Here is a 25,647-nt window from a genome sequence, read left to right on the forward strand (position 1 = left end):
AACGGAGTCAAGTTAAATAACTAAAAACCTTTTAAAAAATGCGTAGCCTGGAGAAGTTCCATGTCACCCCTTAACCCTACGTAAACACACACACACACATTTTCTTCTTTAAACAGGGACACCCAATCCCTGTCTCCCCTGGGCACTCGGGAGAGCGCTGCAGCCCACCGCCCGCTGCTCTGCTGACCTCTGTAAAAGAGACGCTCGCCACACACCCCAAGTGTTTCCCCAGAAGGCCTCTTTGATGAGTTTTTATATTTAAGATATAATCAGAGTTGTAACACACACGTTTAATTCCAAATTCATTCTTTAACACCTTTTAGGTCAAATCTGTATGTTTATTTAGATAAGTGTTGAGGACTTTTTAAGTCAATTTTTCAACGAATGCATTTCAAGTTTTCAGAAGAACATTTTAAAGCATGTATACAGCTTTTAATTTAAGATCTGCTAAAGCTCAAAAGTGTCGTGCAGAAGAGAGACCATAATTTCTAATTATAAAGCACTGGGGACGATAAATTCACATGACCTTTTCAGGGAAGTTTACAACCGGGCCACAACGGGGCAGGGACTTTATGAGGGGTCAGGGCATGCGTGGTCACCAAGGCTCCCCGCACATTACTTAGGCAGCCTACAGAGAGTCGCAGTCCGCACGCCCTGGCACCACCCCCGCTGCCCGCCTTTCTAAGACGCTGCGGTGCATCCAAGTGTGATGTGAAGCTTCAGTCCCCAAGCCTGGATTTCAGTTTCTGAAAACAGAACCCAGACATCCTCATGTTAAAGGAACCTTAGGGTTCTTTCACCCCAGCCCATTATATCACAGAGGGGAACCCGAGTTCTGCTGAGAGGGAGGGACTAGCCCTAAGGGCACGCCTCGTCAGTGACAGAACACAGAATCCTGACTCCTTCTCATCCTGTTCAGCTCGGCTGCATAGGCTGGAGGTGGATGTGGCTGGGTGTTTCCCTTTTTACTTATGAGATAAAGCAGCATTTAAACTGCATGTCTTCCTGTTCCCAAGTTGTATATCTAAAATGGTGAAACATAACTTATACAGCAAGACGGGAAATGGGTAAACGCAGCCTCCCTAGTTAACGCCAAGCCTAGCTCGAGGGGCTGCACAGTCATCCCAAGGGAAGTCAAATCCCGTGCCTCCTCCCCCTTAACTCCCTCTTCATCCACCACCATCGCCAAGTGCCTTGCCCTCCCTCAGTCCCCTGGTCCCCTAGTTCCCTGGTTCCTTGGTTCCCTGGTTCCCTGTTTCCTTGGTTCCCTGTTTCCTTGGTTCCTTGGTTCTCTGGTTCCCCGTTTCCTTGGTTCCCTGGTTCCCTATTTCCTTGGTTCCCTGGTTCCCTGTTTCCTTGGTTCTCTGGTTCCCTGTTTCCTTGGTTCCCTGTTTCCTTGGTTCCCTGGTTCCCTGGTTCCTTGGTTCCCTGGTTCCCTGTTTCCTTGGTTCCCTGGTTCCCTGTTTCCTTGGTTCCCTGGTTCCCTGTTTCCTTGGTTCCCTGGTTCCCTGGTTCCCTGTTTCCTTGGTTCCCTGGTTCCCTGTTTCCTTGGTTCCCCGTTTCCTTGGTTCCCTGGTTCCCCGTTTCCTTGGTTCCCTGGTTCCCTGTTTCCTTGGTTCCCTGGTTCCCTGTTTCCTTGGTTCCCTGGTTCCCTGGTTCCCCGTTTCCTTGGTTCCCTGGTTCCCTATTTCCTTGGTTCCCTGGTTCCCTGTTTCCTTGGTTCTCTGGTTCCCTGTTTCCTTGGCTCCCTGGTTCCCTGTTTCCTTGGTTCCCTGGTTCCCTGTTTCCTTGGTTCCCTGTTTCCTTGGTTCTCTGGTTCCTTGGCTCCCTGGTTCCCTGTTTCCTTGGCTCCCTGGTTCCCTGTTTCCTTGGCTCCCTGGTTCCCTGTTTCCTTGGCTCCCTGGTTCCCTGTTTCCTTGGTTCCCTGGTTCCTTGGTTCCCTGTTTCCTTGGTTCCCTGGTTCCCTGTTTCCTTGGTTCCCTGGTTCCCTGTTTCCTTGGTTCCCTGGTTCTCTGTTTCCTTGGTTCTCTGGTTCCCTGGTTTCTTGTTTCCTTGGTTCTCTGGTTCCCTGTTTCCTTGGTTCTCTGGTTCCTTGGTTCTCTGGTTCCCTGTTTCCTTGGTTCCCTGGTTCCCTGTTTCCTTGGTTCCCTGGTTCCCTGTTTCCTTGGTTCCCTGGTTCCCTGTTTCCTTGGTTCCCTGGTTCCCTGTTTCCTTGGTTCCCTGGTTCTCTGTTTCCTTGGTTCTCTGGTTCCCTGGTTTCTTGTTTCCTTGGTTCTCTGGTTCCCTGTTTCCTTGGTTCTCTGGTTCCTTGGTTCTCTGGTTCCCTGTTTCCTTGGTTCCCTGGTTCCCTGTTTCCTTGGTTCCCTGGTTCCCTGTTTCCTTGGTTCCCTGGTTCCCTGTTTCCTTGGTTCCCTGGTTCCCTATTTCCTTGGTTCCTTGGTTCCCTGTTTCCTTGGTTCCCTGGTTCCCTGGTCCATTGGTTCCTTGGTTCATTGGTTCCTTCTTAGTTCCTTTGTTCCATGGTTTCTACGTCAGCTGGTTAGGCTTTTGCAAAGCTTCCTAGTTGGCGGTCACCTTCCAACTTCTCTCAAAATAAAAGTCAGTCATCACATCTTTCCTTAGAACTCTGCTGTGGTTCCCATTGCCTTCAGAAGGAAATCCAAATTTGGCAGCAGGTCCGATGAGACTCTTAAGACTGTGGCCCCAAGCCTCCTCCCTGGTACCACTGATACAGCAGTGCACGCACCTTGTTCATGTGCCTGGCGTGTCTTCCGGTGGGAACCCCCCACTCTCAGGGCCATCAGCCCCCCAGTCCCATGGTGGAAGTCCAGCCAATCAGGGTCCTGTGCTCAACTCCTCTGCTGGAGCAAGAGGAGAAGATTGTTTAATTAGTGTTGCCATCCCAGGAGAATATGACCCTGGAGTGTCATGCCTGCCGTCCCCAGGCACAGAAGAGAGAGCCCCGTGCACACACAGAGGGAAGCAGAGCTGAAGGCTGGAGAGGGAGAACAGAGATACAAGTATCATCACTGAAACTCCTGGATCCAGCTAAGCCTGAAGCCAACTGGAGTCTGAGCTTCCAAGTTGTGAGCCAACAAATTTCTTTTCTGTTAAGCAGGTACAGGCTGCATCTGTATCGCCTGCAACCAAGAGAGTGCTGGCCCCTGAGCCCCTGATCTCCCAGCCACAGGGACCCACCCATGGTGGGGACACCAATGCCTCTCACCCTGTGAGTCTCAGCATGCTGTCATCTCTCTGGTAGCCTCGCTCACCCTTTGCTGATGTCTTTCCCAGCACTCCGGACCTGCGGGCCCCTCCCTCCTCAGTGCCCCCCAGCCTGGGTTCATGACCCTAGGATACCCCTCGAGGGGCTGATGGCGAAGGGCCTGTTCCAGGGCTCCTGCCCCACTGCTCAGCGTGGTGTTAAGCCCACAGTCAGTGATAGTTAATAGGCCCTGGGCTAACCCTCCGTCTTCCATTCATCTCTCCCCGCAGCGCACAGCGAGGCGAGCGCTTCTGTTAGTGCGACCACCAGCCCTGCGCTCTCTCCCCTCGTCAGGGGCGCCAGGATCTGCTGGGCTCCACGTGAAAGCACGAAGTTTGAAGAGTGGGGGCTGGGGGTCGGGGGAGGAGGGGGCAGAGGATGTAAGTGACAGGTTTTAAGAATAAAAACAGCCAAGACGGGAGAACTTACAGGAACAATTTGAAAGGGGGTGTGAGGAGAGAAAACAAGCCTTCCTGATTCACGAATGAAAGTGAGGCTAAATTAAATCGAGCGCCTCCTAGAACAGCACTGGACGGCGGCTTTTCCCAGTCCACCGTGGTTAGAAAGCTCCTGTGTGGTGACACGTTTCCAGCAGGACCACGAGTCACTGAACACTTCCTTTCTTTCTGGCGTAGTAAGATGCACTGGGTTCATCTTATACAAGTTTTGCCGCAGACCTTAAGCCAGCCATTTCTCCAAGGAGAGACCACAAGCTGGACCCCGGCGGGGCTCACTGCCGCTGGGTCACAGTGTTTCTGCGTCTTTTCAGTGGCCCAGACTCAGGTGAGACCTTGTTTAAGAGCAAACACATCATGAGCTCATAGTGACGTTTACAACATGCTTAGAATGACTTGGTCTCGCCTAACTTCTTTCATTTTCAATTTGTATCTCTTTTCTTTTCGGCTGAAAATCTTGATTTCCAAAGAGGTAGACATAATAACTTATTTGCTTTAGCTCACGGTTTCAGAATGACAACAGCAATATTCCTAGAAATACAAATACCAAAACCAGCGCAAGCCTTTGTGCAGCTCCCTCTCGCCTCGCCAGTCTGTCCCTCCAGGGCTGGATGGAGTCAAACCACAGTGCTTAATGCGCTCTTAAACTATCTGTCTGCATGGTTAAGCCACCAAGATGACACAAAATTAGGTACATTTGTCTGATTTTGCTTTTGACTTTTTAGAGATTCCTATTTTTTCTCATTTGGGTTTAAATTTTAAGTAACTATGTAAAACATTTATATGATTTCAAAGTCAAATCTGCCAAACAAGGTTTACGCAGAGGAGCCTGGCTTCTGTCTCAGACCCCACACCCTGCTTTGTCTCTCTCATTCTTTTTAAGCCAGTGTTGGTCTTTCTAGTGTTGTTTGTATGTATGTATGTATGTATGTATGTATGTATGTATGTATGTATGTATGTATTTATATTTTTAAAAAACGTTTGTTGGTTTTTTGGGGGGGGTAGATAATTCAGTTTATTTGTTTACTTATTGGTGATGAGGTTTTTCCTTCTTTCTTTTACTGGAGGCACTGGGGATGGAACCCAGGGCTGCGTGCATGCTAAGCACGCGCTCTACCACTGATCTATATTCTCTCCCTCTAGTCTTATTTTAACTTGAAATCTGGTATACACTCCATGTGAAAAACATCACACTATGAGATTGTTGCAAGAACAACTTTGACTCTAAAGGCACTTAGCAATGTGTAGCCAAGGCCCATGGCACTCCCACATTACAAGTGATTCTGTGTCGCAGGGAGGGTGCAGCTCAGTGGTAGAGCACGTGCTTAGCATGCACGCAGCCCTGGGTTCCATCCCAGTAACTTTATTAAAAAAAGAAAGAAAGAAAAAAAGCTAACCAGGTGGATGTAACTGAAATGAAAAAACCACACCAAAGACAAGAACAACAACAAAAACAAGTGAGTGTGAGTGAGGTCAAGAGAGAAGCGCATGGCCTGAAGGGTGGACCAGGAGCAGGACCCGTCCAGCTCGGCTGAGCACCCTCCTCAGAGTGCCCGGAGTGCCGGCGTCCCGGGTCCCTGTTATGGAGGGTAGGACCCACGCCGGCGGGCTTACTCAGGAACAACTTATTAGAGGGTGTGACAGAATTGCAGTGGAGCTGACAGACTCTAGGCAGAGCTGTGGGGACTGCCTTGCAAACTGTGCAGCAGAAACGGAGTCAATGCCTCACTGCCCCAGGGGAACAGCGACTCCAGAACCAGCCTGGAATCAAAGCGGCCCTGCTTCCCGCATGGCTGCCACTCCCAGGCCACACCACTCCAGCTGCGTTCCACTCCAGGAAACGGGGGCTCACCCCCACCTCCAGATGTCCAGCACCCAGACGCCACACGGCCAGGAGCACTGGCCATCTCCACCACTGGGCTGAGCAAGGGTGGGGCAGGGCCGTGGCCCTCTTCCTCTCCCACATCCCACAAGAGTGCATCTTGCAGACAGGGCTGCCAAAGTCTGAAAAAGGTCATTTTTGGTTTTTCATCCCCTGCAACTCAGGAAAGAAGAGTAGAAGAAGGAATGGGAGGGAGAGTGGGCACCTGTTCATCATCCCACCACGTACACTGGAGGAACAGCGACGTCGGCATTGTGGTGGCAACATTAGAGACCAAGGGTATAGATGCTATAATGAGGGCTTGTCATATGCCCTCCCGAGCAATTTTTCAAGGGGAAATTTTTCAAAGGGATTTTCCTAAAGTAGAATCTTACCTGTATGTGCCATGTCCCTTGGACATCAGGCATCGGCCCTTTGTAAGCCCAACCCTGCCTACTGCTGTGACTTAGGCAGTTGACTGGCTCTCAGATCCGCCTGCCAGAACCTGTACTCCTGCCCCGGCAGCAGGAGAGACAGAGCCAGGTGGAGCAGGCTGCAGGGCAGGCCCTTCTCTTTAAACACTCTGGGGCTCAGGGGTGGGACGTCTCTGGGCTCTTTAAGCCAGGCGGGAAACGGGGTCTGGGCCCTCGGTTTCTCCAAGACCAGAGACAGAGAGCTGGTAAAGAGCCTCCAGTCGCTGCTGTTCTGCTCCAAGAGGAGCAGACGTTGAAATGCTAGCCCCAGAAGGCGCAGGCCCGTGGGTGCGGGAAGCCTCGGGGAGGCTGCGTCCCCGCCAGGACAGGGCGCTCCCCGGGCTCCTCTCACTCCCTCTGTTTTGTTCCTTAAGTTTTATTTTTAAAGAGATACGGAAAGCTCTTCTGCTGTGCTGGATTATCCGAGGGCCGTTCCGGAGCGGGAGAAGGGGCGGTCAGGCGGGGCAGGCTGGGCGCGGCGACTCCCAGGACCCCGCCGCTTTCGGATTGTGCAGCCCGCGGGCCGGGAAGGAACTGCGAACAGCACTGTTTCGTGGCTGCATTTGGGTGAGGGCCTCTCCCCCAGCTCTGTCTTCGCTCGCCTCGCCGACTGCGGCGGGAGAAACGTCCCCGGAGCGGCCGGGCCCACTCACGCTGCCCGCCCTCGGGTGTCCCGACGCGGTGGTCGCAGCCCGGCCGGCCCCAGGAGCGGCTGCGGCCGAGCTCCCCGGCCCCGAGTTCAACGGCAGTAAAAGGGCCCCGCCCGCCCTCCGTCCCGCGGCCTGCCTGACAGCCCGCTAGGCCCGGGCCTAATTGAGCGCAGGTCACCTGGGAATAGGTTCAAAGGCATCCAGGCCGTAAACCACCTCCAGGCCCCGAGCCAGAGCGGCCTGGCGAACAAAGAGCCCCCGAACCACTTCAAACGCGCCCGCGCTCGGCGTCCAGATGGCGCGAGGCCGGCGTCCCCCGGCGTCGCCCGCCGAGGCCCGGCCCCGCGCCTGCCTTCCCGGGGCTGCCTGCGGGCGCCCAGCGCAGGGGAGGCCGAGCGGCTCCCCAGACCGCCCTCTGTCCACAGCCGATTCGAGAAGCAAAGGGGGAGCGCCGAGACTGGGCCCCGGCACCGCGGCCTAGCGGACGCCCCCGCCCCCCTCCCGCACCCCTGGCCGGGCGGTGCAGGTGGGTGCGGCGGGCACCAGGCGCTCCCGCGGATACTCGCTGTGGCGCTGCGGTTTTAAAGCGCTTAGAAGGCCTGTCTGCAAAGGGCTTCAGGGCGGGGGCTCCCCAGCAAGTTGGGGGTGAGGAGCTCCCCGATAAAACGGCTGGACAGAGCGGGCCGCCTCTCCATGGATCCCTGCGGCCCGTGCGGGAGAAGCGGCGTCTCCAAGAGCATCCGAGTGTCCGCACGCCCGCGGTCTGGACGCCGGGACTAATGCCCGCGCACGTCCCCCACCTCTGGCTGAACTTGGCGGGCCACGGTGCGGACTCGCTGTGCGCTCGGGAGCAGGCCAGGCGCACTCGGGCCCAGGTGGCCCCGGGGCTCCCCGTCGCGTCCTCACCTCCTGGGAGCGCATCTAGGGTAAGACTCGCCTCCCGTGCCCCTCGCACCGCGGGAGAGACCCCACAGCCCAGCGGGGCCCGAGTTCCAGTTACGGAGCAGACAAAGCCAGGTCGGCTGAGCGCAGGGCGCGGGCGGCCGGAGAGCGGTCAGAGCCCATGGTTGGGGCGCGGGCGGCGCGCGAGGGCCCGGCCTCCCGGGTGCCCGCCGGGGCCGGGGCTGAAGGGGGAGGCAAAACTGAAAGTGCCGCGCCGGGGGGCGGGGGCGGCCGGCGAAGGCCCCAGAACTTGTCCTGCCCCCGGTCGCGGTGGCCAATCAGAGCGCCGCCCTCGCTCCTGACAACTATTTAGCAACCCAGCCCGGCTAGAGTTTCCAAAAAAGTTAGAATAACTTCCTCTCCCGGAGACCTCGGTTTTGCACAAGCCGGCCTTGAAATCAGAGCCTTTCGAGCAACTCGGAGAGCGTGTGCTCGGCAACCGCGGGCTTGGCCGGCGGCGCGCGCTCGGCGCCCGGCGCCCCCAGCCCCACGCGCGCCGGCCAGGCGCCATGGAGGAGGGCTCCAGCTCTCCCGTGTCCCCCGTGGACAGCCTGGGCACCAGCGAGGAGGAGCTCGAGCGGCAGCCCAAGCGCTTCGGCCGGAAGCGGCGCTACAGCAAGAAGTCGAGCGAAGATGGCAGCCCGACCCCGGGCAAGCGCGGCAAGAAGGGCAGCCCGAGCGCGCAGTCCTTCGAGGAGCTGCAGAGCCAGCGCATCCTGGCCAACGTGCGCGAGCGCCAGCGCACCCAGTCGCTCAACGAGGCCTTCGCCGCGCTGCGCAAGATCATCCCCACGCTGCCCTCAGACAAGCTCAGCAAGATCCAGACGCTCAAGCTGGCGGCCAGGTACATAGACTTCCTCTACCAGGTCCTGCAGAGCGACGAGATGGACAATAAGATGACCAGCTGCAGCTACGTGGCCCACGAGCGCCTCAGCTACGCCTTCTCCGTGTGGCGCATGGAGGGCGCGTGGTCCATGTCCGCCTCCCACTAGCGCCGCGCCACCCACGTCCGGACCGGCGCGCCAGGGTAGGTGCTGCGCGCGCGACGGGCGCCCTCCGCTGCGGGGGGCGGGCGGCCCGGCCCGCGCATCCCTCCTGGTGGGCGCCCGCGGGCCGCGGCTGCGAGGATGGGGCGCGCTTTTCCTCCCGGCAAAAGATTCGGGTCTATTTGGGGAGTTCCCAGGTCCCAGGGGCACCCCTGTGGTGTTTTGCAAGCTCCCATGTAGGGTGTCCGTCGGCAACGGGCAGACTGGTGACAGCCGCGTTTTCCATCCTTGGTGCTCTGTGTAGGGAGATTTGTAGGTAACTGTCAGGGGAGTGGGCATCAGAACTGCCTGGAGCGGCCAGGGGCAGAGATCTGGGTACCTGCTGCCCTTTGCGTCCCTCCGAGGGGAGGCCGCCCGGGAAGTTGCCCTAGCCAGTCCGTGCCGGGCTGTGGCTTCGCCCTCTTCCCGGGGAGCGGCGGAGCGCGTTCGTCGTGCGGACACCCAGTTCTGTTTGGCTGCTCGTGCAGGGCATCCCGGCCTGCGCCTCGGGGACCTGGCCGTCGGCTCCGTGGCTGGCCGGGTGGGCGCAGAGGTGCAGATCGGCGGCGCCTAGGTTTGCCTGGGGAAGGCAGGAGAACACTGCCCTGCGCTGGTGGCTGGCTGGCTACGGGGCCAGGGCAGCCCGAGAGCCGGGGATCCGGGGCGCCAGGCCGAGGCTGAGGCGCGGAGAGCGGAGCTCCGAGGCCGGAGGCACACACCACGGCTGGGAACCCCGGCTGTCCGCAGGCAGGTGGAGCGGATCTTGGAGCTGGGAGCCTCTGGCCCCAGCCTTGAACCTCCAGAGTCTAGGAGGGGTCTCTGCCCGCTCCCCGACCCGGTGTCCCGCCGGCTGGAAAGCGAGAGGGGTCCAGGCTGGGAAACAGGTTTGCGGGGAAAGGGAGGAGGTGCGGCGGGGCCCTGCGCGGGAGAAGGCACAGGGGTACGGCTGCTGAGAGCACCGGAGGTTCTGGGTTCCTTCAGTAGAGCGCGCGGGCGTCCTGCACCGGCCCCCTTTCATCAGACGCCTTGAAGTCCCTTAGACAATCCTTTAACTGCAGAGGTGCCGTCTTGTCTTTTCCAGAAGGCCCTGTGAGCATTCTCTCTTCATCTCCCTGAAAATGGCTCTCACGGACAATGAGATGAAGGGTGCAAGATTTTGGGGGTGGGGGAGAGGGCCAGGTTAAAAATCGTTTCTACTTAGTATGTTTTAGTTTCTTGCTCATCTTGCAGTGTTTTTGTAAGTCTCTACTTCACACAGAAGGAATTTAGATTAACCCAGAGCAGGCAGCCACCTACTCTCTATTTCTTTTTTATGTGTCCTCTAGTATCTGCAAGTGTTTTTGCTGTGGCTACGAAAGACTGATCTAGCACAGGTGGATTTTATTTTATTTTTTAAGTTTTTAATTTCTAAATAAAAATTCTTTTGGTGAAATAGTTCCTTAAGAATACACATTTTATAGGTTTTCAAAAAAGAATTTTTAGCAGGGAATAACTTATGGGAATCTTCTACTATCTCTGTCAAAAGCAGATGGAAAGTGTCTCAATCACATATTTCCCTAGGAAAGAAAGTTTGGATTGGCTGAGTACTAAAATGCTACAGTGGAATGATACATTAATTCTGGTTTTTGCTGCCTAAATTATGAGCATCCATTAGTTAATTCCATTTACCCTTTATACTATCCATAGTTTACAGCACATCTGAAATACGAACAAACAGATGAGGAATGTCATCTTTTTAAAATGTACACATATAGCTTTGTTTAAGGAAAATGTCGACAGAATTATCATTAAGACTTCCCTCGAGAAAATTATGGAAAACAAAAGCAAGAGGTATTATTTTAATGCAAGAATTTAGTAGGAGCATTTAAAATTCATTTAAAAATAATTACCTTCCTAAAACTTAGAGAATCAGATACAGACCACAATGAAAGATTATATAAAAAATAAAAGGCATTACTTGTAATAAAGAAATGAAAAGTGGTAACAGTTTGCTTGGGGGGAAAATCCTTAAAATGTAAGAGATAAACACATTCAGCTAAAGAGCGAACGATCTCTGTGGGGCCCATTTGTTTTTATTTTTATCTACTTGAATGTAACTGACTAGTTCCGATAAACCAGGTTCTTGAGGTAGGTGGACATCCACGCTGCACAGGAAGAGAAGGGACCGCGCTAGCACACTGATACACTGACACCTTGTTTTTATGTATCAGGCACGTTAGACAAACTTTGTATTCTTTTTGTTTTTTAACCCATTAGCCTTTGGAGGTATAAATATAGTCATTGGGTTGATTTCCCAAAAATGTTGGTCCATGGCATTTGATATTTATTTGTAACATTTTTAGGAGGTGCTAGTTATATATATTAGTGAAGAGTTTCTCAACTTTTCCATAAATCGTAAGGGATTTTGATGTCTGTTTGGAGATAGAAGAGCTGCCTCTAGATGAAAAGCAACGACATTCAACACCAAAATCATCCTTTGATATAAAGAGAAGCCCAGGAGGTGCCGGAGCGCCGCCGGTGCTGTGTTTATCCTGACTTTCTTTGGCCTGCTATTTAAAAACAGAAATAGACAATAAATCAGGTGTCTTTGGACGGTCAGCTGGGTTCGTCTGATCGGGAAATCTCCAAAGGGGTTTTCAGTATTCGCATTAAACGCCCGAGCCCGGGAGCAGAGCAGAGGCACCTGGCTAGGATGGTGTAGGAAACGTACTTATCGGATATTTCCCCTCTTCTCTGCTTTGTGGTTAAAAAGAAAAAAATCTTCTCTAACTTCTGTAATAGGCATAAATTTTCAATAGGTTCCGGTACTCAAGAAAGTAATTTTTTTTCCCTGAGAACTTTTAGTTACTTTGGAGAGCAGAATGTGCCCCTCTCACCACCCAACATATGTAAGCCTTTTCTTCCCTCCTGAACATTTACTTCTCGAAGGTGTTTGTTAACTGCTATATTTGGAATGCTAGCTGGTCTCAAAAGAAAATTAATTCCCTCTGGAGAATGGACGTGCAGAATCCTAGGAGACCTTTTGGTTGGTCACGGGAGGAAGTAGAATGAATGCCCAGCTACCTGAAATAGACTGTTTTGTCATAAAGCACCCATTGAAAAGATCCGATGTGAGAGCTGAACTCCGTCATGTGGCGATCGTTCCCTTAACTATCTGTCGTCCTTCCTTCAACCTTGCAGGAAGCAGGTCCCGCTACCCATCTGGCCAGAGTGGGGGCTGGAGTCTCGGGACTTTGAGCACGGCTGTTTGAGGCCGTTTGAAATATAGTACTTTTCGGAGGTTTTCTGAAAGCTGTACTATTTTCAGACAAGTCTTGAGCCTGAAAGAACTGTGTTTTCATCATCCTTGCCTCACTGTGTTCTGGATAGACGGCACAGATGCCAGAATCCATTCGCCTGGCAAAAAGATCATAAAGTAAACTCTTTTTGAGCAGTGCACTGTAACTCATAACTTTAGTTTAAATCTGGGCTTTGAAAAAAAACAAATATTTTAATAAGGCAATTTTAAAGGCTGAACTTTTATGACAGTTTTTAAGCTTAGTATTTATATTAATCTGTTCTCACTGGTGTCTTTAAAAACCCTGTGAATGTATGCTGGAATGTCTGTTTATGTTTGTGTCTTATCCTGGGAAAGGATAAGTGTGCTGCAGAAAGCAAACCAAATACAAAGCTCTCTGCTAGCGAAGAGTTCACAGATGAGGCAGTAAAATTCAAAGAAGAGATGAAGAAGTTAGTGTAGCCAAGAAACAGAACGCTGTACAGAAGACATGGAATCTAAGAGACACGGACATGGGTGTGTTCGAACGTAAAGCCAAGATGAAACACTCAAAACAGAAACTACTTAAGAAAATATTTCACATGGTCACCTGAGCCTGCACATGTGATAAAGCTGTTTGGAATGAAGCACGCTCGCACACACGCCCGGGTGCATGTGAAGCTGGCGACATCTGAGCGAGGCCTGGAGATTGTATCAATGTCAGCTTCCTGGTTGCGATGCTGTATTACAGTTTTGCAAGATGTTACCGTTGGGGGAAACCCGAGTGAAGAACACAAGGGGATCTCTTCGTATTATTTCTTACCACGTCATGTGAATCTCCAAGCATCTCAAGATAAAAAGTTTGGAAGAAAAGATATTCCACAGGCATTAAAAAAAAATCCTGTATTCAAATGAGCAAATTATATAAGGGATTATTATGCCTGTGTCAGAGTAATAAACTAAAAAGTTGCTTTGAGCAAAAATCCACTTTTTTCTGCTGTCTTTGCATTATTGCATTTTTTCAGAATATTAGGAATTTCTCATATTTCCAACATATAATTAACTAGAGGTGGTTCCTTATAATTGTAAAACTGAGAGCAGAATCCCAGAAATCTGAGAGAAGTATCAGTCAATACATTCATGCCTATTCTAATAGAGAAGACATTTTTCAAAGGAATTTTAGGAAATATTTATCTAAAACCAATACATCATTTGCTTTTAAGATACTAACTCTATATTGATTTACATCACACCCACACCCACACACACACCCACACACACACACACACACACACTGTTCTAAGGCCAATGATTTTTCAAAATTACTCATTCAAGTGTAGAGATTGAAGTTTTAGTATTTAGGGTCATGCACAGTTGGAGGGTGGGGAGACAGAGAGACACAGAGAGAGACAGAGAGACAGAGATATCAAATCTAAACTCGGTCGTGGTTATTTTAAATTCATATCTGTTTGTTTTTAATAGGAAGGTATTTTGTGTTTTGGTTCAGTAGTGAGTCTTTGAATGCAATTTAATTATATTAAATATGCCTTAATTTAATGTTTGTTTTGGAATGAGGCAGTGACATTAACGCTGTGGTTTCCATGCCGATGTCAACCAAGGCTCTTCAGTGATTACTAGCAGTTGTCACGCTAAAAGGAGACAGATCAGAAGGAGCCAGCACGTAACTTGACTCTGACATAAAGAGAAATTTTTTGTGGCTATTTGGAAATAGAGTCATTTTGATTCAAAACAGTGTTTTACGTGCTTCAAATATCTCTATTATTTAATGTAAACTCTGTTGTTCAGAATGATGTGACCCTGTGATTACGGGCGAGAAGGACCGTGGCGCAGCCGCGAGGCGTGGCGCCTGCGGAGGCTGATGGCTTTCTCCCCGTCGTGACGGTTTCCGCTGACATTCGACCAGGGAGAGCGCTGGATGACCAGCTTTTTGTGTCATCTCCTGCAGAGCTGAGTGATCTTGCGTCTCACATCCTGGGAGCGATGCCCCTGTGGCTGCATGCTTCCCTCCTTTCTTCAGACCAGAACTTCCCCATCAATTGAATGAAGGTCAGGGTTGGGCCCAAAGAGCGTTAAGTTTTCAAAGTCAGTTATTCTGGAAAATATGTCTTTCTTTTTTAGCTCATATTCGACCTTGCAAGTAGTCACTTGCATCTTTGTGGGGAGAAAATGGTAAATTGGGTCGTGCTGCCTGCCGTTAGGTTCGTTTTCCCTGCTGTTGCACTCGATGGAGAGCTCGCGTTTGTTTTTCTGGATGTACAGATGTGGTGTGGGATGGACAGGAAAGATCTGGGCTGAAACTACTTTTTGTTAACCCTTTGATGGTGACAAAATGCCCAACCCCAACCCCACGGCTGAGGTCTGAGGTGGGGTCACAGCCAGAGCCTCTCCATGGCATCGGGCAGAGCAACTCAGAGAGAAGCCGAGGGCAGCTGTTTAGCCTCGTGTTTGGGGTGGGGAGGCGGGGGGACCCTTTCTGCAACTCCCCCTGGGGAACAAATGCCCCAACTTTTGTTGTTTATGCTGTTTTTCTGTTGCTACACAAATAAAATGCCACAGTGGCCCTTCCGTTAAATTCACGACAAATGTGTCCCTCTTCTTAGGGATTTGAGAGCTTTTTGCTTCAGAGGCAAGTGGGGGTTCCTTGAGGGACAGCTTGTAAAATAAACAAAGTCCCTGAAAGAAAGCACAGGCCGATTGTTCATCGTCTGAGTCTGCCTGACGTTCTGCAAGTCTGGGTGCAAGCAGGCATCGTGTTCTTCCCAGCACGAGACCTAGAGATGCATATTGAGTTGCTGTTTCCTTTCATTAATCTCCCTTCTTCAAGTCGATTTGTTTGCAGGGCCGGCAGTGGGATCAGAAGGCAAAAGCCGTTCGCCTTGCTTGACTTGCGGACCTGCCGGCGCGGAAGTGCCTGCTGCCTGGCCTCTGCTTCCGGGACTCGGCCGGGGAAGGCGGGGGTGACAGGGCAGGCCGGCCTGCGGGCTGAGCGAGCTCTGTGCTGCGGCCCGCGCCTGGAAGGCTGGGCGCGCGTGGAAGCCCGTCCTGGTGAGACGGCCTCGCGGGCGCCGCAGCGAGGTGCTCACGGTCTCTGGAAAATGCCCGGATGGCTGCACGTTGGCGCAGAAAGGCTGGAGGGAAGGCTTTACTTCCCTCCTCTGATCCGGCACCAACACACTTCTCATGTCTGATTGGGTTCGACTGATAAACATCTTCACTGAGGGTGAGTTTGCCTGAACTGAGATCATTTTGGATTGCGTGCGGCAGATACACTGGCTCCTAACGCGCCGAGTCGTCAGGGCGCGCGAAGCCAGCAGCCCGCCCTGTGCCGGACGTCCGTGTGCGGCGGTGGGGACCTGAGAGAGCTGGGGCCCTTTGTGCGTCTTCCTGTCTGGTGAGCATCTCTTCTGCAGCAGCTCCCTCTCCGACAGCCGCCCCCGGCCCTGCCTGCGCCCAGAGTGCGCTCTGCAGGTTTTCTTTGGCTGAGATCCGTTATCGTTATCACTAACCGAAGTCTACCTGTGGTGCTGTGTTATAGTAAGGGCAAAGGCTGGGCACGAAGCCCGCCAGTGGCTCCCGGTGACAGCGGAGACGCGAGCGGGGGGGGGGGGGAGAGGGGGTGAACGCATCCTCCCGGCTCCCTGAGCTGCGTGGCCCCAGGGCTCTGGGAGCTCAGTGCGGCCCAGCAGCAGACGCGCGGCCAGACACCACCCCCACCATCTCTGGCTGCCTCTCCTTACTGCTCTCTAAGAAAAATGTTCCATTGACACCAGGACGGAAGCGCCCCAAATGGACATCTGTCCCCTGGGAAACCGAGCTGTCCCGTTTTTGTTGACTTTTCTTGTGCAAAATGACCTGCTTCAAACCACCCACAGCTGCACGGGACCACGTGGTGACCCCAGGAGCGGGTGCGCTCAAGAATGGTGTTCCCGGTGTCCTTGGGGGGCTGAGCCCGGTCTCACGCACACAGCACCACCTCTTCTGTGCAATGGCTCAGGTGTGATAAAGGGCAGAATTAACTCAGGTCTGTTTTGCTGGATGTTAAATTACCGCCAATTCCTGAACTCTCTTTTAGACGATTTTTTGAGAATAGGGGTTTTCTTGTAATTAAACAGTAAGCAGAAAACGTGGACTGTGCTGCGTTTATCTGCTCGTCTCAAAGGTCGCTCTTGTGCTACGTCCACTTCTGTTTGATGACGTTTCACAAAGGATCAGTTCCGCATCAGTGCACTGCTGAGGGATTTAATCTCCTCATGTGTCCCCGGCGCCTCAGTAAACACGGATCGATCCTTTACACTCCGTGCTATGACAGAGGCAACTTTTTCAGGTGTGGCGAAGGACAGGAGAAAGTGAGGATGCGAGCGGGAGAAGTGACGTGTGGAGAACTCCACACGGGATGGGGGGGGTGCGGGGGCCAGGGTCTCTCTCACAGGGAAACAGAAGGATGGGGTGGGGTGTGGGGCGCCTCCCTCTGCTGCTCCCTGCAGACCCGTTACCTCTCCCCTGGGGTCCCTCAGAAACCCAGAAGACAGTGCTTTATCAGAACAAGCACCCTCTTGCCTTCCCAGAAAAGTGACATTTTGTAAACTCCAGTACCTCAGCGCTGCTGCAGCGACGTCCCAGGTGGGAGGCTTCCGGGCCACGGGGCTTAACGAGGACCTGCAGGACCTTCACTTCCCACGTGCTCTGGGGGGTGGGGGTGTCAGCACCACCCGGCCAGGGCGTCAGAGACGTCCCACAGGTGGCCCCCGACTTTCAGGAGCCTGCCACAGTCACTGGGTGCGGCAGGTACCAGAGAAAGCAGAGGACCCCGAGAGTGCGGCGGCCAGGGAAGTCACTGGCAATGCACAGGGGTGGGGGCCCGAGGAGGAGGGTGCTCAGCCAAGCCAGATGGGTCCTGCTCCCGATCCACCCTTCAGGTCATGCGGACGAACGCCTGAGCCCAGCACGGCTCAGCGTGTGCCAAGGCCAGTCAGAGGGCTTGGCAGCTCAGCGTTCCTTCCCCTCCTGGAGGTACAGCCTCACCACCAAATTCCACTAGAAAGACAGTTGACTTCCAGGAGCTCACACCCGCCCACCTCCGGGGTCTGCAGGGGAAACAGAACAAGCCTGGCTTTGCTGGGAGAATGCAAATGACCATATTGTCCACCTCACGAGGCATCCTTCTGCTGTGCGGCAGGCCTCTCCGAGTGGCGCTAAAACATCATTTTCACCGATGACAGACTTCATCCTCCCGGCTTGTTCCTCAGCAGTGTGTCGGGGTGGCGGTGCCTCGAGCCAAGCTCTTGGACAGTCAGCTTGTGTTGTGTATATATATATATTTTTGACAGTGACAGCAGCGTTAATTACATAATTCCACTTTTTCTAACCAGAAGGAGGCAAAGGGGGCACAAGGACATGGAAAGCCACGCGGGGTGCTTCTGGCTCCGGGCGCCCGCCGCAGCTCCCCCGGTCCGGCTGCCCCGGCTCGGCTCTTCCCGGCCCGGCTCCCCCGGCCCGGCTCCCCGGCTGGAACAGTGACTCGCGGGTTCGGAGGGCTCTTTGCTGTGCGTGACTGTGTGTCGTCAGCGTGACTCGTAGCGGGGATTTTTGCTGTTCAGTGAAGTCACTCTTCCCAGAATAAATCGTATGTAGTTCTTTCCCTTAAGAGACTTCTCTGACATGGTATTTTTCTAATTTGGGAAATTTTAATTAGACAGAAAGCAAAGGCTGTCGCTTCTGTGGAAGCAGGCTCGGTCCCGAGTGAGTCTGTGGGCGAAGTCCGCTGTCTTGTGCCTCGGAGGTCAGCAGTCCGAACGGAACTTCCCTGGGGTTGCATGTGCAGGGGGCATCGCTTCCCCTGTCAGCCCTGCAAACTCTCTGTGGTCGTGGGCATGTCACGGCCTCGCTGGGACTCAGTTTCCCTGTCTGTAAAATGATGGAGGGAGGCTCTGATAGTCCTCCAGGTGTCAAATTCCAAAAGCCAGTAGGACCTCCCATTCCGTCCTGGGTATGGACCCCAAGGAATGGAAAACAGGTGCTCAAACAAAATCGTGCGCCCGTGTTCATTGCAGCACTATTGACAGTACCAACCGCACAAGCAGCACGAAGGCCTGTCAGCGGAGGAAGGGGTCAGGACGGTGTGGTCTGTCCACACCGTGGGCTGTTACCCAGCCAGAAGGGACGGCGCTCCGATTCATGCTGCAGCGCGGGTGAATCTTGGAAATGTTATGCTGAGGGAAAGAAGGCAGACACAAAAGATCAAATAATGCATGATTTCATTTATATGAAACATTCAGGGGAGGCAAGGTCGACTCGTGGCCGCCAGGGGCCGAGGGCGGGACTCGGGGCCGCCAGGGGCCGGGGTGGGGGCACTGGGGCAGGGCCACTTCGCGGGGGCGGGGTTTCTCTCTGGGGAGATGAAAAAGGTCTGGGACTAGACAGAGATGACGTTTGCACAACGACCTGAAGGTTGTGTGCTTAATGCTACTGAACTGTACACTTCAAAATGTTTAAAATGATAAGTTGTGTAGTGTGTGTATTTTACCACCAAAAAAACCCCAAACCAACCAACCCTCGCGTCGGACCACGGGCCCCTGGTGGCTGGGGGCCTGGGGTGGAGGTCAGCTGGGCCTTCAGCTCTTGTCTGCTTTGCGGGCCGGCGCCCAGCCCGCCCGCGAGACGCAGGGCTTGTCGGGTGGCTCTCACCCGGTCAGGTGTGCCTGCCCGAGAGCACTTTCCTTTCCAGTCTGCTTCCTAACGTGCTCATGAAAAGGCTTTCTTCCAGCAATTCTGATAGCATACTTTGCAGCATGTGGATCGGACCTCTGGAAGCCTCTCCATGGCCCCAGGGTTCTGGCCTGCTGGCCGTCGACCCAGCAGACCAGAGTGGGGAGCAATTTCCTCTGATGGGGGTGGTCCAGGAGCACGTGAGCCCGTCACATCCAGCCGTGGGCTCCCCAGAGCCCGGGGGCCGTCCATTAATCGGATTGTTTTAGTCTGGTTCACAGGCTCACAGGCCCTCAAAGGGGACACTGTGGCCCCCCCGACTTGGTGATTCCTGCAGAGCAAGGCCTCTGGCCCCAGGCCGCTCGTCTCTGGGGCCGCCTTTCTCAGGGCTGGGCCCCCAGCAGAGTGCAGAGTGGGCAGGTGACTGGCGTTGTGGGGCTGCCCCCGGGGAGAGGGAGGTGGTGAGACAGGATTCAGGGCCAGTCGGGTGGCTTTCCCTCCTTCCCCTGCTGGCCTGTGACCCCCGTCTCCCGCCTCCCAACAGCCGTGTCCCCAGGACTGGCCACGAGGGACCAGCAGACAGTGGCTCTCCCAGTGTTTCCCACCGTGATCCAGTTCGGTCTCTCCATCACCTGCATGGGGTTACGCAGTGAGCATTTTGAGACACTTACAGAAACCCCCAAAGATAGTGTTGGGCTCACAGATTGTTTGTGCTTTGAGAATCCAGAGAGAAGGGCTCAGAGGAGCTGAAAGCAGGCCTTAGTCTCTCCGGGAGGGACGAGTCACTGAGAGCAAAGCGACATGGCTCAGCTGCTGCCACTGCCCCCTCTTCCTGGTCCTCTGTCCCCCTTCCCCCCAGAAAGAAAGGAAGCCACCAGGGAGGGAAGGAAGGAGGCAGAGACTCCCTCGAGCCGCTGAGAGAGGACTCAGACGGAGACAGAGGACAGGGCACCGGTCACCTGCCCGCCCCCCTAACTGAGTCCTGCAGTTGACTGACAAGAACACGGGTCACCCGGCAAACCAGACACGTCTTGTCTCGGGCCCCCTCCGTCACCGCCGCGGGGTCCCTCCTGCAGCTGTGGGTCTCGGAGCCCAGTGCAGAGGGATGTGCTTTGAGTCACGAGAGAGTCGTTCACATTCAAGGCACAGCGCAGCCTTCCCCGGGGACACTCTGCCCTTCTCTCCAGCCACCTCTGCTTCCCAGTAACTGGGAAGCTTTGTCCACCGTGTGCCACACTCCAGGGACACCCGGCCAGCACTCCAGTCGGGGCGGTGTGTGCAGAAGGGGTCTCCATCCTTCGTCCAGCAGGTTTTCAGAAATACCATCCAGGGGACCTGAACCAAGTCGGCATCCTTGGGCGCACTGCACAGGGCGGGCGCCCCTCTCCCCCCGCCCCTGCCCTGCTCACTGTCCTCTCTCGTGGGTGTCACAACGTCTGCCCGCTCAGCTTCTCCCTTAAAACGTCTGCCACCAAAGCTAATAGAAAGTCAGGCCCCCTGGTGCACCCTGGCCGACACGTTCATTTTGTCCCGTTGTGGTCCACGGCTGGTCCGGCAGGGATCACTGACATGTGTGGCACCCCCTCCCCAGCTGGGAGGCAGCAGGGGCGGTGACAGTGTACAGTGAGGGAACTGAGGCGACATTACTAGTGTGGACCCTTCACAGCCCCTGGTTCCTAAAGCTGATCATTGGAAGAACAGCAAGCACAAGGCATAAAGGAAAAGAAAAGCTCCCGGGCTAGGGAGGGTGTAGCTCAGCGAAAGAGCATGTGCTCAGCATGCACGATGTCCTGGGTTCGATCCCCAGTGCCTCCACTGAAAAAAAAAGAAAAGAGTAACTCCAGCTCAACTGAGAATTACCAACCACCAGGAAACTGGGGTGGTCAGAATGTTGAAGTGAACGGGGAAGAAAGTATTTACAATCTGTTTTATGATGGATCAATATTCTTACTAGACAAAGAGCCCTTAAAATCCAGAAGGAAAAAGACAATTACCCAGTAGAAAATAAGGGCAAAAAGTATGAATTTACAGAAGAAGAAATTCCGTTGGCCAGGACACATATGAAAAGTGCGGAGCTTCAGCAACAGCCAAGAAATTCAAAATAAAACAGGAGGATACCACTTTTTGGTTAAATTGGAAAAAATACATATACTGTCCCCATTATTGAGGAGTGTCCTCTTGTCCTGCCTGGAAGAAGATAAATTGTAAAATCTGCTGGGAGGTTAAAAAGGTTTTAAAAATTGGAAATGGGCTTTGATTGAGCAAATCCACTTGAGTGAATCATGGCGGCTCTGCCTGGCAGCCAAGAAATTCACATCAGCTTTGCTAATATTAGTGAAATGTTCAAAATGTCCTGGGAAATTGCTCAAATAAGTTGTGGTTTATCCACATACAGACAGCAAATTTTGTGTCGTAAGCAACTATTCAGAGCATGTGACCCCAGCTTGAAAACGCAGCGTGAGTGCTTGGGTGGGTGTGATTGCCTGGGGAGAGAGGCAGGAACTACTGTCTCTAGACCAAAATGTTAATGGGACGTTTCCCTTTCCTTCTGATTCTTACTGCTTTTCTGTATCTTCCAAATCTCCTGCAAACGTCCTGGACCACTTTTGCGATTTAGGAAAACAAGTCAGTGCTTTTGCAAGGTGGGCTGGAGGTCTCATACCAGGTGTCGCGTCCTCTGGACTCTGGCTCACCAACCCCCCAGCCCCACCTCGTGAAGCGCTGCTCCTGCAGGGCGGCCCCACTGGGACCTCACTCAGTGTTACCACATCAGTTCCTCCTGAAGTAACACCAAAGTCACCTGACAAAACAGATGTTTGTATCTTCTGCAGTCCACGCCTCAAGACGCTGTCCTCTGTGTTCGCACAGTGCCTTGAATGTTAGGGTAACTGGGCACCTTCTTCCAGAACAAATGTGCCAGCACGGCCCGGCCCGGCTCCCTGCAGGCAGGGAGGGCGTGTGTCTGTCACCTTCCCGCCCTTGTCGCCCTTGTCGCCTAGGCAGGTCCCGAAAGGCGTTAAGTACGGGAATTAGCTCCTCCTCTTCCCACCTGGTCACCCCCTCGCTCTGTTTGCTTTCAGCACCCTCATTCGTCTGCATTTTCTTATTCTTCTCCATGTATTTGGGGACCTTTGTTCTTAATCATAAACCACGTCAGATGTGTGGACGCAGGTGGAGGTAACACAGTGAGTGACCGGTCCCCTCACCAGGACTGAGAGGAAGAAACTTCCAGTGGCGTTGCTGGTCACTCGTCCCCAGAATCTGAGATTAAAGTCACTCACTCCTAGCTGCTGGCCTCGTGTGACCAAGGGCACACGTTCAGGACTGAAGCTGGCGATGCTGGTGGATTTACTACCCCTCCCATCCCTGTAGAACGCGGGACCCCAGCTGCTTGCAGCCTCGTCTGGCATCGGTGTCACACCTGCACCTCGGGGCAGAGACCAGCCTGGCGACCCAGGCGGAGCCCCAGGCTCTGACTCTCACACTTCCTTTCAGATTCTCAACTGTAATCTAATTTGGGCCAGGCCTGTCTTCTTTCACACCCTGGGCTGCGCTGGATGCATACTTCTGGCACATTCTGGAACCACACTTGCCAGATGACCAAATCCTTTTCAGAAAGATGACTGAAGTATTTGTAAGTTTCCATCGCCGCCGGGTGAAGTGGCTCTGAGGCTTCCCGGAGGGAAAGCCCCGCACGCACGTCCTGGGGGCCCTCCGGCCTCTGCTCACAGCCCTGAGCACCCTGAGGCAGCACGCTCTGCTCTAATGCTCAATCCGAAACAGCGATGCCTTTGCTGCAGAGACATAAAGAAACCAAGAGGTTAACGGCCGGGTTAGTCCCCGCTGTGGGCCTCCTGCATGAATCAGAGCCGACTGGGGAGCGAGGGTGACTCACAGCTTTTTGTCTTCTGGCTGCGCAAATAAACAGAGCAGGAAGGCTTGAATGGGATGCCAGGAGCACAGGGCGGGAGTGGCTCCCGGTCCTGAGGGTCAGCCCAGGCAGGGGGGCACAGGGGCGCAGGAGGTCCGAACCCAGGCCGAGGCCGAGATGCTGGGCCACAGGGCACAGTAGGGCCAAGGGGAGGTGGGTGCAGGCCATGGCTGCTTTGCAGAGACACTGGGCTGGATTCCACTCTGCCTGGGGTCCACCTGCCCCGCCTTCCCCGGGTATAGGAGGAACCCTGTCCCATGTCCTGCCCCTGACCCCTGCAGAAATGCCTGTCGGGCACCTCCCTCCAGCAGTTGCCCTTCTCTGAGCCCATGTGCTCTCAGGAGGGGGATCCTGGGACCCTCTTCAAGGTCCACAGTGCAAGGCCTGTGGTGGGGCCGGGCCTCAGGGTCCACAAGAGGTGGGGGGCTCTGGAAGGCCTCCAGGGTGCAGCCAGGTGAGAATTTGGGGGTGACTCCATGGGCCACCCCACAGCTGCAGGCCTGGCCGCACGGGGTGGTGGGTGAGGGGCCTCCTCTCTCCCTCCAAACTGGCTTAGAGGGCAGAGTCTCACTGCCCAGGACAGCACTCGGGGTGGGGAAGACCAGGGAAGGCGCCAAGCGCCCAGGAGCTTGGCCAGTCTAGTTGTTTAATCCTGAGAGTGACCCCGTGCGGTGGGCGCGCTCACTCCCGATTCCCAGACGGGGAAACTGAGGGGTTTAGCTCAGGCTGCCCGCTAGCAGCAGGGGGGGTCCCGGAATCAAACCCAGACCGCCTGTGCCTTCAGCACAGTGTCTAAAGCGTGAGACTTCCCCTCTGTGTCAGACGTGGCCCAGCTCCTGTTCCTGGGATGGGTTGTGATCCAGGAGATCTCGGATTGAGACAAGTGAGTGGCCTTCACGTGCGGCGGGCAGTTCCCCGGGGAGAGATCGGGAGCTGGACCTGCATGCTGGCTGGGCCCCTGCGGTGTTCCCGCGCCCCCGCTGCTGCCTGCGGGGGTCCAGGCAGCTCTCTTTGCTTTTCTGCACCTGTGCGTTTCTGCTTCCGTGATGTCGGGGCTCAGCGTGGACCCGGGAGCCCCGGGGTCCAGGAGTGAACAGGGTAAACACTGCCCACCCCAGTTACCCTCCCGGGCATCTCGGCTCCGGGTGCCCCGCACACAAGCCGCAGGGGAGCCTCCGGACTCACGGAGCCGGGGACCAGCGGAACTGCGCGTTACGACGTTGCACGTGGAGTCACTGGTCTGGGGCTTGTTTTCCTACAGCGGAATTAGAAACGCAGAGAAGCCTCCCTGCCTTTCCTAATGTGTGATGTAAGTAAATTAGCAGATTTAATGCTCTGTCTTCAGCGTGGGATCAAATGTGATCCCAATAAGGGAGTATGTCCTGCTGCTCTGGGCTGTGCCCGGCAGGGGCCTGGCTCTTGGGACTCATGATCCCTTCTTTCAGAATCATTCTTTTAAAAATTTTTGTTTATTTAATTTATCCCTTTTATTAAACTACTTTTTAAGAGCTATTTAAGTTTCACAGCAAAATTGAGGGGCGGTACAGAGATTTCCCGTGTGCCCCCGCCCCCACACGTGCACAGCCTCCCCCACCATCAGCACCCCCACCGGACGGTGCGTTTGTGACAACCGATGGCCTCGCGCTGACACGTCCTCACCCAGAGTCCGCAGTTCACGTTGGGGGTCGCTCCTGGTGTGGTGTGTCCTGCAGGTTTGGGCAAACGTGCAACGATGTGCACCCACCATTGCGGGACCGTGCAGAGCAGTCTCGCTGCCCCAAAGGTCCCCTGTGCTCCCCCGCTCACTCCTCCCGCCTCCCAGACCCTGGCAACCCCGATCTTCGTGCCGTCTCCATAGCGCTCCCTTCTCCAGGATGCCGCAGAGTGGGAGCCACACAGCGCGAAGCCTCCTCAGACGGGCTGCTTTCTCTCAGGACTGCGTATTTCAGGCTCCTCCATGTCTCTTCAGGACTTGATGGCTCATTTCTTTCTAGCGTTGCCTGATGTGCCGCTGTCTGGCTGGGCCGCAGTTTGCCACTCACCCCCCGAGGGACATCTTGTTGCTTCCATGTTTTGGCAACTGTGAATGAAACTTCTGTAAACACGCACGTGCAGGTTTTTGTGTGGACGTGAGGTTCCAGCTCCTCTGGGCCAACGCCAAGGCGCCCGCCTGTCGGTGGGAGCACGCCCCCTCCGGCGCTCGGTGTTGTCGCGGGGTTTTGGCCGTCCTGGCGGGCGTGTCGGGTTATCCCGGTGTTTGGGTCATGCCTCACGTTGCCGGCCAGGGCACCTTTGCCCGTCACCGGTCTGATCTAATCCCTTCTGTGGTTGATGGAGTCGTGTTCCTAACGTACCTCACCAAGCTCGGGCGCCCCCGGGTCCTGTCGCACGTGGTTCCTGCAGCCATCCCCACTCTGGCACCGCTCCAGGTCCTTCGGAGCTGCACTTCTGAGCCGGAGCATCCTCCACGGTCAGCATCCCCGGGCTGGGCGCAGGCCTGTCCCGTTCACGCTGTGCCCCACGCCCGCGGAGGGGCCGCGTGGAGCAGGTGCTCCACTGGAGCAGGTGGAGGGAGTGAGCGCATCGTGGTGCCGCCTCCCGCAGACGGCGCCGCCTCGCGCTCTGTGCCTCTGCTGCACTCCGCTCCCCACCTCCGGTACCCGGTCCACACCCGCTTCTCCGGAGGGCCCTTGGCATTTCTCGTGGCCCCTCTGTCGCCCTCGCAGTGGCCCCGTTTCTGTGACTGTTTCCAGGCACGCCCCACTGCGCAGTGTCTCCTGAGTGCTGTCAGGACCACCTCGGTTAGACAGCCGCCTGCCCAGCCCGGCCTGAGGCCAGGCACGTGGTCTGCACGCAGGGCGTGTTTGTATGACCCGAAAATGCGGGAGGACCCTCTGTTTCCCTACCAAGTGCACAAATCAATTACGCTGCGTGTGTGTGACACAAAAACACATTTTCTCTTGTGACGGAAAAAAGGATTTGTGATTCATGCTTCCCTGGCTGCCTGCTGGCAGCAGTGGGGGCGTCTTGGGGTTGTGGGGAACAAAGGGTCAGCCTGTCCTG

At 54.6% G+C, this 25,647-nt stretch overlaps 1 protein-coding gene and 1 pseudogene across 2 annotated transcripts in view; one reads left to right on the forward strand and one right to left on the reverse strand.

Annotated features, from left to right (window-relative positions):
* Positions 1-2,879: 2,879 nt before the first annotated feature.
* On the reverse strand, positions 2,880-8,157 carry LOC116663536 (annotated as a pseudogene).
* Positions 7,612-25,647, forward strand: part of TWIST2 (twist family bHLH transcription factor 2) — a 48,899-nt gene continuing 30,863 nt past the window's right edge. The window contains exons 1-2 of one of the 2 annotated variants that reach the window (XM_032480673.1): positions 7,612-8,673; positions 24,248-24,255. In XM_032480673.1, the coding sequence (XP_032336564.1) occupies positions 8,156-8,638 (483 nt within the window). In that variant the 5' untranslated portion in view covers positions 7,612-8,155 and the 3' untranslated portion in view covers positions 8,639-8,673; positions 24,248-24,255. The remainder of the gene's footprint in view (positions 8,674-24,247; positions 24,256-25,647) is intronic. The other variant, XM_032480672.1, reaches the window with a different exon arrangement.

The sequence above is a fragment of the Camelus ferus genome, chromosome 5 (genome assembly GCF_009834535.1).
Source record: "Camelus ferus isolate YT-003-E chromosome 5, BCGSAC_Cfer_1.0, whole genome shotgun sequence".
Lineage (NCBI taxonomy): Eukaryota > Metazoa > Chordata > Mammalia > Artiodactyla > Camelidae > Camelus > Camelus ferus.